Source organism: Chelon labrosus, assembly GCF_963514085.1.
Source record: "Chelon labrosus genome assembly, chromosome: 1".
Classification (NCBI taxonomy): Eukaryota; Metazoa; Chordata; class Actinopteri; order Mugiliformes; family Mugilidae; genus Chelon; species Chelon labrosus.
The window spans coordinates 7,847,658-7,860,077 of NC_140337.1; the positions used below are offsets into that span (position 1 = coordinate 7,847,658).

At 37.8% G+C, this 12,420-nt stretch overlaps 2 protein-coding genes across 3 annotated transcripts in view; both read right to left on the minus strand.

Moving 5' to 3' along the window:
- LOC311486591 (low affinity immunoglobulin gamma Fc region receptor III-A-like) overlaps positions 1-2,751 on the minus strand; it is a gene marked incomplete at its 5' end in the record, with an annotated part of 120,839 nt that extends 118,088 nt beyond the window's left edge. Inside the window, one exon of the mRNA XM_084542495.1 lies at positions 2,676-2,751. Within this exon, the coding sequence (XP_084398621.1) occupies positions 2,676-2,751 (76 nt within the window). The remainder of the gene's footprint in view (positions 1-2,675) is intronic.
- Positions 2,752-7,240: 4,489 nt separating this feature from the next.
- On the minus strand, positions 7,241-11,474 carry LOC311486602 (uncharacterized protein). Of its 2 annotated transcripts, none has more exons than XM_084542507.1 (6): positions 11,218-11,474; positions 11,048-11,107; positions 10,010-10,060; positions 9,005-9,064; positions 8,401-8,463; positions 7,241-8,209 (listed from the first exon to the last, which is right to left on the minus strand). In XM_084542507.1, the coding sequence occupies exons 1-6, from the start codon at positions 11,282-11,284 to the stop codon at positions 8,151-8,153; spliced, it is 360 nt and encodes a 119-aa protein (XP_084398633.1). In that variant the 5' UTR covers positions 11,285-11,474; the 3' UTR covers positions 7,241-8,150. The 2 variants fall into 2 exon arrangements, with proteins under 2 accessions (XP_084398633.1, XP_084398632.1); XM_084542506.1 differs by having other exon boundaries at positions 9,011-9,064; positions 10,004-10,060.
- Between the last annotated feature and the right edge of the window lie 946 nt (positions 11,475-12,420).

A 12,420-nucleotide genomic window follows, 5' to 3' on the forward strand; every position in this document is an offset into this window, starting at 1 on the left:
GTTCAGATCAGATCACAAGAAAAATGGAACTGTTCTCATTAAAGATTTGTCAGAAACAAAAGTCAGGGTTAAGGCTGACCGTGGAGAGGAGAAGGATATTCACTCTGTTGACCTTCATCCTGGTTGATCATGTGGTCTGTAGCAGAGCTCTGATTTGTGCTCTGAGACCTGGTGAAAGCAAAACATTTGAATACAGTAGATTTAATAAGAATCACTGAAAGTAATTCTAGTACGTTGAAAATGAGACAGAGGAGTGTTGGACCAACCTGATAAAGCAGGAATCTGTGAAAAGAGACATGATTTTAAACTAATTGTTCTGTTGCTTTCACAGTACTCATAGAGTAATCAGATTACATCAGTGATGTTGATCATTAGACTATAATCAATCTAATATCAGGAGGAAATGTTCTCACCCTTTGACTGTTTGTAGAGACACAACAGCAGCAGAAGAAGAATCAGTGAAATTCCACAAACCAGTCCAATGATCAATGGAACAAGAAATGAAGCGCTTTCAGACCTGGACACTGCTGGAAATAAATGATGAGATTCAGTTAAATGTAGCATGTAAAAAATGTCATCAGCACAATTTACAAAGATCCCTTGTACTATCAATAATAACTGAACAGATTCCTCACATGTTACAGCCATCCAACTCTGTGGTGATTGTTTTCCTGAGGACTGACACTTGTAGAAGCCTTCATCTGACTTTGACACTGCAGGGATGATCAGCTCCCCTCTGGTATCACTTTGGATGAGTTTGTCATTTTGATAGAAAAACACATTAGAAAGAACATTTTGTGTCTTCAACTTGCAGCCAAGAGTAACAGAATCTCCCTCAGTCACAGGATGGACAGGGCTCACCAGGATAATATCATCAGCTGGAAAACAGTCAACCAACATGACATTTAATGTAGAGATCAGCAGATGCAGGGTGATGACAGTAACATGTGATTAAAACTCACTCTGTCCAGTGATGTTGACTGCGTTGCTGAAAGCTGATCCAGACTCACACCAGTACACTGCATTACTGTCCCCTAACCTATTAACATTACATGTTGATCCAGTCATTGTCCCCCAGGTAGAACAGTGTGACAGGAAGCCATCATCAGTAAACCTCATCCTCCTCACTCTCCACTCAGTAGAGTTTCCCTCACAGCTCAGAGAGACAGAGTCAGAGGTGAAGTGCTGCACTCTGTCAGGATTCACTGAGAGAGACGCTGCTGAACGGAAATCTGAAAAATGAACCATGATGAAGAGTCAGACAACATGAAATCTATTGTACATATAATATCTTCCTATTGAAAACATACCAGACCCAGCTGGACAAATACTTCAAAGTGAGTTTAAGTCCTGAATTTAAAGTTAAGAGAGAAACTTAAAAGAATGTAAGATAGTCTTTTTTAAGACACCTTTTACTGTAAGCAGACCAGTAAACCCTGGGTTAATAAAAAGGTAAAGAAATCCATAATCAAACATAGAAACTGACCTCCAGACCAGACAAACTGAGGTTGACTGGAATCAGTGTAAAACACTGGGTCTCCTCTTCCAGCTCTACACACATATCCTGCTGTGTGTGTCTGTCCATCAATGATGTAGGAATCTTGTTCAGTTCCATTGATGCTACCAGGAAGCAGCTCATAGTTGTAAGATGGATACTTGTGTGATAGATCAGGAACAGCTTTATACCAGTAAAACCTCCATCCTGCAGATGGATGTTCAAGCTCACAGCTCAGAGTTACTGAGGCTCCAGGACTCAGCCATGATGGAGACACAGAGAGGACAAGTTTATCTGCTGAAAGAGATTTTTTCAGAATGAAAACATGTTACTAGTGATAGTAGATTACATTCAACATGTGTGTCTTGTAAAGTTGTCATTATTTATCTAAATATGTTTGTCTGCTATCTCTAAATATATGATACAAATGCAGCCAATCTGAAGGAATCACTCCACTCTGTTGAAGACTGTTGTTCACTTTTCATTCTGCCTTTACACTTGTAGTCTCCAAGTGTGGAGTGAAGAATCAGATTTAATCCTGAATTCATTTAGATTTGGAGGTTTGTATGAACTGGTAGATCTCCATTCATACTCCCACTCAGTGTCTCCTACTAATGTACTTTGAACACAGAATGTAATGTTAATCTCCTGTTACCATTTGTTTAATGAACTTATAAAATAGAACCGAAAAATATAAAAATAATAATTACTACTTTTTATGTATTTTTGTTTCGTCAGGCCCTTCGTCTGTCTTACTTCCTTTACTATCATACTGTGAATGGACATTTGTTGCATCAAAATACTGGATAGATTTTAGACCTTCCCTAGAGCTTGTGTCTAATCTTTACACAACTCATTCTCTGATATCTGGTCATCACAGAGTCAACACTTTTTTAACAGTTAAATGTGTGTTTTGTCTAATAAAACTGTAATTGTAATAATTCTCATATTTATTTTAACTAAAGTGATGTTGTTGTCATCCCTATGCTGACTGACCATTCATTCTACAGACTGGCTGCCTTCAGGACGAACTATTTATCAGCTACTGACGATCAGGTGCAACTCATGGTTAGACTGAAGACATGACACACTTCTGACACATTTTAATGTGTTCTATGCAAGGACCAAAATATTTTGTTGTATAAGGAAATCAGAACAGACAACAACAGACATGACTTACCAGATACTGACAATGTGATGGCTTTACTCCACTCTGTTGAAGAATATGAGTCATCTCTGCGTCTACTCTTACACATGTAGTCTCCACTGCTGGACTCAGAAGCAGTGAAAGTCCAGTATTTATTGTATGTCCAGTATATATATGACCAGGGTGTTCTCCATTCATACTTCCACTCAGTGTCTTCACCTCCCTGGACCTCACATGTCAGAGTGATCTTCTCACCTCTGAATATCTGAGGCCAGTTGGGTTGTCGTGTTATAACAGCCTTGTTGGAAACTGTTTCCACCAGATATGAACAGTTGGGACACAAATAGAAACATGAAATCAACAGAGAAAACTGAACATTGTAGGTTCATCACTATTTATAATGATAATCATGAAATAATGAATATTTCAAACTAAATAACTGAACTCACAGGTTATCTCAATGGTGACTGGATCACTGGGATCAGTGTAGTAAACTGGTTCTCCTCTTCCTCCTCTGCACCGGTAGATTCCTCCTTGTGATACACTGATAACTCTGTTTTCTCCATCATTTGATCTGACCTGAACTTCAGAGGTGTCTGTGGTACGTCTGAACCACTTATATTTCCATCCAGCAGAGGTCTTCACAGAGCAGTTCAGTGTCACTCTGCCTCCTACTGGTACGATTGTTGGTCCTGCTGTCAGTGTGGCCCTGGGTTTATCTGATGTTATAAAAAAATACATTAAACGTAATATTTATATAGTATTGTTTCTTTTAAATCTTTGGCTGTAAATTCCTCCTCTTCCCAAAATTTGAAAAAGAGGCAACATCTCTCCACCTTGAGAATCCCTCTTATTCCTATGTTTCCTGCCATTCCTTTCATTTTATATGAAAGATCATACATGTGGTAATTCTGGAAAACAGTATCAGGGACTAGACGCATTGAAAAAAGTTTCAAGAGAAACACAGAAGTTCTGGTCAAAGCTTGACATTATTGTAAAAACTGTTTAGTAGGTATGTTTAATATGCATATTTCAACAGGAATCATTAATTAGTGTTGTTGATAAAATATCCAGGTCTTACCAGATACAGTTAAAGTGACAGTATTACTACACTTTGTCTGACGTGATCTCTTGTGGAGACCACAGCACTGATATCCACCACTGTAACCTGTAGACAGAAGTTTTAATGTGTATCGTTGATGTGTGTTGTAGGGAATAAATTCTCGTCCATCCTTGTAGAGTATATAATCCCAGTCAGTGTCTCCTCCTTTCTTCATGTCACATATGAAGGTAACAGACTCTCCAGTGAACAAAGGTGACCAGTAGGGGTCAATAGTCAGCACAGCATCTAGAAGCAACATGAACATACAGTTAGGAATGAAAAACACTTTTAGGAAATATGGTAGACACAATCTGTGTCAGTACATACAGTAAAAAGAAACATGATGCAGTAGGTTGAGATTAGTTTTTAGAGAATAATTAAAAACAAAGACAAGAAAGTTCAAACTGTTTAATCACCTTGAGCATGTCCTTTGCAGAGGAGTGTATAGAGCACTGCAATGAAGGTTGACATTTCAGACACTGTCAGAAAAAATGTCTTGTATCAAATATTTAATTAAAAAACTTTCAGGGTTTCATCAGTATCAATTGAGATTAGTTAATATAAAGCATTAACATGAAAAGTCAATGAGTGTATCATCACTGGCTAACAAGTCTATCTAAGATAAATTTAAACACACCATGAGCTCATTTACTGGCAGATCCTGTCTAAAAAGGCCTTCAAAAGCTCCTCCTTCGTTCAAACTGTATTGAAACTAGAAATTCAGACTGTAGAAATGGCTGATATAGCTCACTAAAATTATTGATACATATGACTGTAACAGAAAAAGCCATGAACTCACAGAATAAGCCAAGCTCACAGAGTAAAGTGCGTTCCATCGTCTCACCCAGCTGACACTTCTGAGAAATTCTTTGCATGAAGACGAGTGAAACTGCAGAAACCACAAACTGTGGGGAACCAGAAGTTACATCTCATATAAATACTGGACGAATATATATACTTTTTTTTCACTTCTTCCTTCCTTCTTGGCTGAACTAATGCAACCAAGCAGCATGCACTGACACTTCCTCTTTTGCTACTGCGTAAACATATTTGACTCTTAAGCAAAGGTTTGTCTGTGGTCTTAAAAATAAATGTCCTAAATTACCATAGCAACAGGTGATAAGATCATTGGAGACAACTTGAACACAGAAACATCAAAGAGAGGTTTCCAAAATCAGAATAGACACATGAAAACCCATCCAAAGTGTCCTTTCTGTAGATCCTTCCTGTTTTACTGTTTATTTAATTTGATTGTGAAATCTCTCTTGCGCAAAACACACTGCACAGTACGTCAGATGAGCCATCTCAAAGATAAATTGTGTATTAGTCTTTTTTTTTTTTTTAGACAGTTTTTTAATACTTAATCTGGACTGTTCTAGCTGAAGTCGTGCTTTAGCTTTAAACTGTTTTGTTGAGCTTAGTTTTAACTAATACAAGAACAACTGACTAAAGGACTTGATGTTCATGTGTTGGAGATTGATTCAGACCTTTCAGAACTTTTTTCCCTCTGTTCTACTTCTGAAAAAATACATACACATAAAATACAAATACATATACAATTTTCTGTGTCTTGGTCATTTAAAAAAGTTCAACATCCACTGGTGTATTGTGCAAGCAAAGTGTTGAGGCGCTATGAAATACATTTTAATGTCCTTCCTGCTGCAGATATGATCATCCTGTAGACTACTGCTGCTTTGCAGAGGGTCAGTAACTCTTGATGCTATCATAAATGGTGCGACGTAAAAACCCTGATATCAAAACATTCAATGGATACATTTTTCTATTTACCTCACTGTGGTCATACTCACTCAGATCATTTCACAAAGCAGTTGTGGGTAATCCATGCACATCAAAAATCATGTTTTTACCATGAATTGAAACTCAGTTTTCAAGTGCAGTCATCACTTCGCCCACGGGAAGTGAGTAAAGTTGTGAAACAAAAGAGAACACGACAAATATTCCCCCTCTTCAAACTACGGTGCACAAGCAGCTCTGACTGAATGAGTTTTCGAGGGAGCTGTGGAGCAGTGGTTAGAGACAGGGGTGCAGATCCGATGTCAGGATTTGGGGGGGGGGGGGGGGGTATTTTTTATTGGGAGGGACAATTCATGTTTTTCAGAAATGGGGGGGGGGGGGGGGGGGGGGCATCTATATTTTTTTTAAATATAAAAAATATAAAAAACAGAAATATTTTTTAAGAAAAGATGACACTTCCATGAGTACTTTGTCTGTAACACATTTAAGTATAATAATTTAGCAGATGATTAACAAACATCCTTTAGGTCAAAGTTAAACCTATACACTGGACAGTTCATTAGGAACACCATACAAATCCTAGGTAGGACCTTCCTTTTGTCTCAGTACAGCCTCAATCCTTGGATTCCTCAAAAGGTGGAAACATTGATATGAGATTGTGGTTGATGCTGACATGACTTCATTTCATGGTTTCTTTAGATTTGTTGGCTGCGTATTCTGCTGTGTTCTGTTGAATTCAGATCTAATATAGGTAAGGCTGCTCAAGTCCAAACAACTCATTGTCCAGTTTGGTAAAGAGTGGTAATATCTTTGTGACCACAGCGAGTTGTGACTAAAAGGTTTGTTGCACCACTTTGAGTAACATCCAGAGCTTGTTGTAGCGAAAATCCCAGGTGAAGTCCGTCTGGCATCAACAATCACGCCACTATCAAAGTCACTGAGAACATATCTTGGCCTCAGTCTGTTGTTTGACCCAGACGTTAACTGAAGCTCTTTAACTGTATCAGCAGGATTTAATGAGCTGCACTGTTGACACATGACTTACTGTTTGGATAGTTACATGTGATACTTGGGTCTTTATCTAGTAAATACACTGCCTGTGTATAAAGTCACCACCTGGATTTAACTAAGCAAATAGGTACAAGCCTCCTATTGGATAATTACTGCATGGGTGATTATCTTTCAGGTGGCAACAAGTTATTTAACCCCAACTGATGCAATGAGTAGCTTCTCATTTCTTAAACAACCATGTCTGAAGACACATCCTGTGGTCATGGAAAAATGTTACTGCGTTTGAGTAGGGTTAAATCATTGACATGCATCAAGCAGGATAGTGGGGAACCATCGTCTTCCAGGAAGAAATGTGATCGGGAAAAAAAATCCTGATTGATCAAAACAAAGAATCACAACAGTAGAACTCAGGGCTATGTTTAATAATGAAAGTAAGAGCGTTTCCACACATAGAATGTGAAGGGAACTCAAGGGATTGGGACTGAACAGCTGTGTAGCCTGAAGAAAACCACTAATCAGTGAGGCTAACTGGAAAAATAAGGCTTCAATTTGCTAGGGAGCATAAAGATTGAACTCCGGAGCAATGGAAGAAGGTCATGTGGTCTGATGAGTCCAGATTTACCCTGTTCCAGAGTGATGGGGGCATCAGGGTAGGAAGAGAGGCAGATGAAGTGATGCACCCATCATGTACAAGCCTGTGGGTGCAGTGCTATGATCTGGGGTTGCTGTAGTTGCTCAGGTCTAGGTTCAGCAACATTATGTGACCAAAGAATGAGGTCAGCTGACTACCTGAATATACTGAATGACCAGGTTATTCCATCAATGGATTTTTACTTCACCGATGGCACGGGCATATTCCAAGACGACAATGCCAGGATTCACGGGGCTCAAATTGTGAAAGAGTGATTCAGGGAGCATGAGACATCATTTTTACACATGGATTGGCCACCACAGAGTCCACACCTTAACCCCATTGGGAGTCTTTGGGATGTGCGGGAGAAGGCTTTGTGCAGTGGTCAGACTCTCCCATCATCAATACAAGATCTTGGAGAAAAATGAATGCAACACTGGATGGAAATAAATCTGGTGACATTGAAGAAGCTTATCTAAACAATGCCACAGAGAATGAGTGCTGTAATCAAAGCAAAAGGCGGTCCAATGAAATACTGGAGTGTGTGACTTTATTTTTTTGCAGCCAGGAGGTGTATATACTGTACGCATAAAATGGTCTAAAAGACAATGTAATAAAAACATTAAAAACAAACAGGAGTAAATAAAGTACAACATCCATCATATTATACATGTAAATATTTTAAAATGCCTATCTTAAAGCTAACAGAGACTCAAGATCCTATATATAAACTTGTGCCTGTTCTGATTAAAAAAGAAGCAAACAAACTAAAGAGACTGTGAAATAAATGTAAATAATGTCTATATTGAGTCTATATGAATGCTTCTCTTTGGTGCTGTTCATTCAACTCTCTTCAGAGACCTGGAGGACAAAGACAACAACAAAAACAGAGCCAGAGTTATCCAAGAAACAAGAATGCTTCTATGTAATATATCTAAACCAACAGATCATTTGTAGAATATAAACACTTCCAGCTTGTATCCTACATGGTAGCATCACTACCAAGAGCTCATCCTAGTTTGACTTCAGAGTAAACCGCTTCCTCGGTTGATGCAGGAGTTGATTTTCCTGTAAATGGAGAGATGATATATTTAGCACAACTGTCTGATATCCTGATTAAAAGGCAGTATAATAGAGTTAATGTATTCACTAATACAATGAATGATACTCTATGTATGCACTGCCAGTTTATATCAATCACTGAGTAAAAGCTATGATACACTATCCTTCAATAAAAACAGCTGTAGAATTTTACGTACCTTTATTTTTCTTGGCTTTTCCTTTCTTGCCGTGGTTCATCTGGGCATAAACCAAATTAGGATCTAAAACAGAACCCAGATCTCAACATATATTTGTTTGTCAGGCATAAAATATACAGCAGCTGGATGAATGGAAGGACTCATAGAATTAGGATTTTCACAACTGCTGTGACAGATATTGAAATAAAACACACAAATTACACTGATTCTTTGTGTATTATACTGTGCAAAGGAAATAGACAAAATGTGAGAGCAACCCTCAAACTGGTAGCAAAATTTGCACAAAGTGCTAAATAACAGACTATCATCTATGATTGTGCCACTTGGTTTATGTGACACAACATTTAGAAGGTGGAGGAAATCGTTCCACATAAAATCTATTTTGTAATCTGCAACAGCATGACTGTAGCTTCATGGGATATCTCTGAGACACAAACACATGGTAAACAAACTCCAAGAGGCCCTGGGTGTGTGTAAGAGTTGACCATTTCCAACTCTGGTGACATCTAGTGATAGTGTAGTAGTAGGACACTGATAAACTCACACATAACTACCTATGTAGTGATATGACATTTCACTACTGAGCATATTTGTTGGACTGTACCTTCACCTCTTTTCATCACGTCAGCATAAACAACACTGTCCTCTGGTTTATGGCGCTGCCCTGTTAAGACAAAACAACACAAAATAATAAAATGAATTAATGTTTACAGACAACAAACAATAAAAACAGCTTAGGAACAACTCAAAAAAACATGAAGAACAGCACAAGGTTTTGACCTGGCCTCTAAATTCACTAGATACCAAACTGATCAAGTACCTGTGGGATGCACTGGAATAAGCCTGATCCACAGAGGCCTGTCTCCTCAACCCATTGGACTCAAAAGCCCCCACTGACAACATTATGTTGCCAAACACCACAAGACACCCTCAGAATGCCCGTATCTATTCTTTGAGGAGTCACTGTTTTGGAGGCACAAGGAGACCTACACAATATTAGCAAGGTGGTCATAATGTTATGCCTGATCCGTGTATATCGGAATCCAGAGCTCAAGATACATTTGTTCACTAAACATGTAATATAGAGCAGCTGAACAGAGGGACTCACAGAATTAGGTTCTTCACAACTATAGTGACAGATAAATACAATTAATATCCAGAAACACACAATTTAGTTGTCACCATTTTGACTCTTCGTATATTATATTGTGCAAAAAAAGTCAACATAAATGTGTGTGTAAACACAAATTGGCTTCAAAAATTGTACAGGACAAAGGGCCAAAGACTGTCCTTGAAAACAATCATCTATGACTGGGCCAGTTGGTTTATGTGAGACAACATTTAAAAGGTGGATGATACATTTCTACGTACAATCTATTTAGTAATATGCAACAGCATGACTTTAGCTTCATGGGATATCTCTGAGAAGAAACAAACTCAAATAGGTCCTGTATGTATGTAAGATTTGACCATTTCCAACTCCAACTGGAAGTATTGCACTGACAAATAGATCAATAACTGCCTACAATGTGGTGATATGATGACTAGATTTCAGAACTGATGAAATTTCAGAACAGAGCATATTTGTTGGAACTGACTGTACCTTCACCTCTTTTCATCACGTTAGCATAAACACTGTCCTCTGGTTCATGATGCTGCCCTGTTAAAATAATCCACAAAAGAATAATGAATGTTTACAGGCTAAAAACCATAAAAACTGTTTTTAGAAGCCAGATCTAAAGATATATTTGTTCATCAGATGTGTTCATTATAGCAGCTGGATGATCAGATTAGCTGTCGTCACCACACTGACTCTCCAGCTTATGAGAGTCAGTCTTTTGTTATTCTTCTGTTTATATTATATTGTGCAAAACAGATATGTAGAAATGCACATGAAACCTACAAACTGGAAAAAAGACACAAAATAATTTCAAAGATGTGTCTACAGAGACCATCATCTATGATTGCACCGCCTGGTTTGTGTGAGTTTTATGGTATATCTCTGAGACTGAAATATAAAAGGAACAAACAGAAAAAGTGTGTGTACAGTTTGACCATTTGTAACTCTGGTGACATCTAGTGGTAGTGTAGCAGTTAAACAAGGGAACTGATAAACTGACCTACAGTGATGACACATTTCAATAGAGTGCATATGCTCACTTGACAAATCAAGTACTCCAGAATAATATAACAGTCCTGCTCTAAATCCTCCTTAATGACTGTTATAATGGTAATTTACATTGAAACAGGAAAACAGCTCTCAGTTCTCCAAAAAGCTGAAACAAGGGCATCTGGACATGGAGAGTTTCTTGAAGACATTCCACCACTCATCCAAGTAGCTTCTTCAGTTCTAAGACTGGTGGGGAGGTGTGGTTTAAATATGAACATCTGTGGGTGTTGCTCATCACAAACACATATGACTAGTGTCTGTTAAAGACCAGATACTTTCCTGTAGTTACTACAGTCCAGTTGCAGATGTTTCAGCTTCAGAGAACCTTCAGACAGCTCTGTTATTTTAAACAAATGCTGAATACCAGAACCTTCATGAAGCTAAAAGGAATGGAAGACTGTTATATTAGAAAACATTTGTTTTGACTTTGTGTACCTAATGAACTGGCAAATGAGTATGTGTTGGAACTGACCATACCTGCCCCCTTTGTCTTCACATCATCATAAACAACACTGTCCTCTGGTTCATGATGCTTCCCTGTTAGGATAATCAGAAGAATCCACAAAAGAAAACAATGAATTCATATTTGCAGGCTAAAACATTTCTGAACTATTTATTTGTATTTTCTATGTATCTGGAGTACTCACGCTTCTTTCCAATTTTTTTGAGTTTAATGACAGAGTAGTTAACATCTTCTCCATCTGAAATAAACATAGTTTTCTTTACAGGATTTCATGTCAATCACTTGTATTTAGTCTCCTTAAACCACCCAGTTTAACCTTTCTAACAGCTTTTCTACTGGTAAATATATACTTTACCATTTGGAGCGTCGTGTCTGACCGTTTCATAGAGGCAAGCATCACCTATAAAACCAATTAAGAAAGTCAACATCAGAGTATCTGAATGTCACGCTAGGATACAAGTATCCTATTTTTTGTTACATTTTATTTGTTGGTTGTTTTTTGAGATGATGAAGATAAGTTGAAAGACAAGAAATACTAAAAAGTAATGTTTTACACAGAACAACAACATGTCATCTATATATTCAGTGAAGCTGAGCGTGAGAAATGTTACACGAGTTGCAGAAACAAAAACATATATGTGACAAAAAGTTAGTGAAAAATCGAAATAATAATAATAATCATTAGTTACTGACCATGGAGGGGAGATGTGTTTTGTCTGACTCCATGATTTGTGATGGAATCTGAACTCGACCTGAAACATAATTATTAAATACTGTAAATACACAGAACAGGAAAACACTGCAGTATGTTTAAGAGGAGAAAACAAGGGTGCTGTACTGACCTGGGAAAGCATGAATCTGTGAAAGACACATTAGTTATGAGATTCTTTAGTCATGAGATCAAAATGGAGTTTGTAGTAAATATACTTTAGAATACAGACTCAGAAGGAGAAAGGTCTCACCCTTGGACCGTCTGTATCGATACAACAAGAGCAGCAGAATGATGAGTATGATTCCACAAAGAAGTCCAGTAATCAAAGGCACTGGGGAAGAAGAACTTTGAGCTCCTGGCACAGCTATTAGAAACAGAAACATTAAGTATTAATACTGGACTGTTCATGATATAATTCATCAGATGACTGATGAGTTTAGGCTTTAGCACAGAAAATATCAACATAAATACAATGTTTGTTTTCAAACTGACATAATGTTTACAAAAAATAAAATGCATTAAATGTTTTCATCCTGCTCACGTTTAACTGCCATCCAACTCTGTGGTGATTGTTTTCCTGAATGTTCACACTTGTAGAAGCCTTCATGTGTCTTTGACACTGCAGAGATATTCAGCTCCCCTCTGGTATCATTTTGGATGAGTTTGTCATTGTGA

Bases quoted from the DNA above. Each gene is read 5' to 3' on its own strand.
- LOC311486602 (XM_084542507.1), bottom strand. From the start codon at position 11,284: ATGTTTATTTCAGATGGAGAAGATGTTAACTACTCTGTCATTAAACTC. The intron at 10,061-11,047 runs GTATGGTCAGTT...TTATTTTAACAG, and splicing joins TGTGAAGACAAAGGGGGCAG to GGCAGCATCATGAACCAGAG. The intron at 8,464-9,004 runs GTACAGTCCAAC...GTTCTGTTTTAG, and splicing joins CGTGATGAAAAGAGGTGAAG to ATCCTAATTTGGTTTATGCC.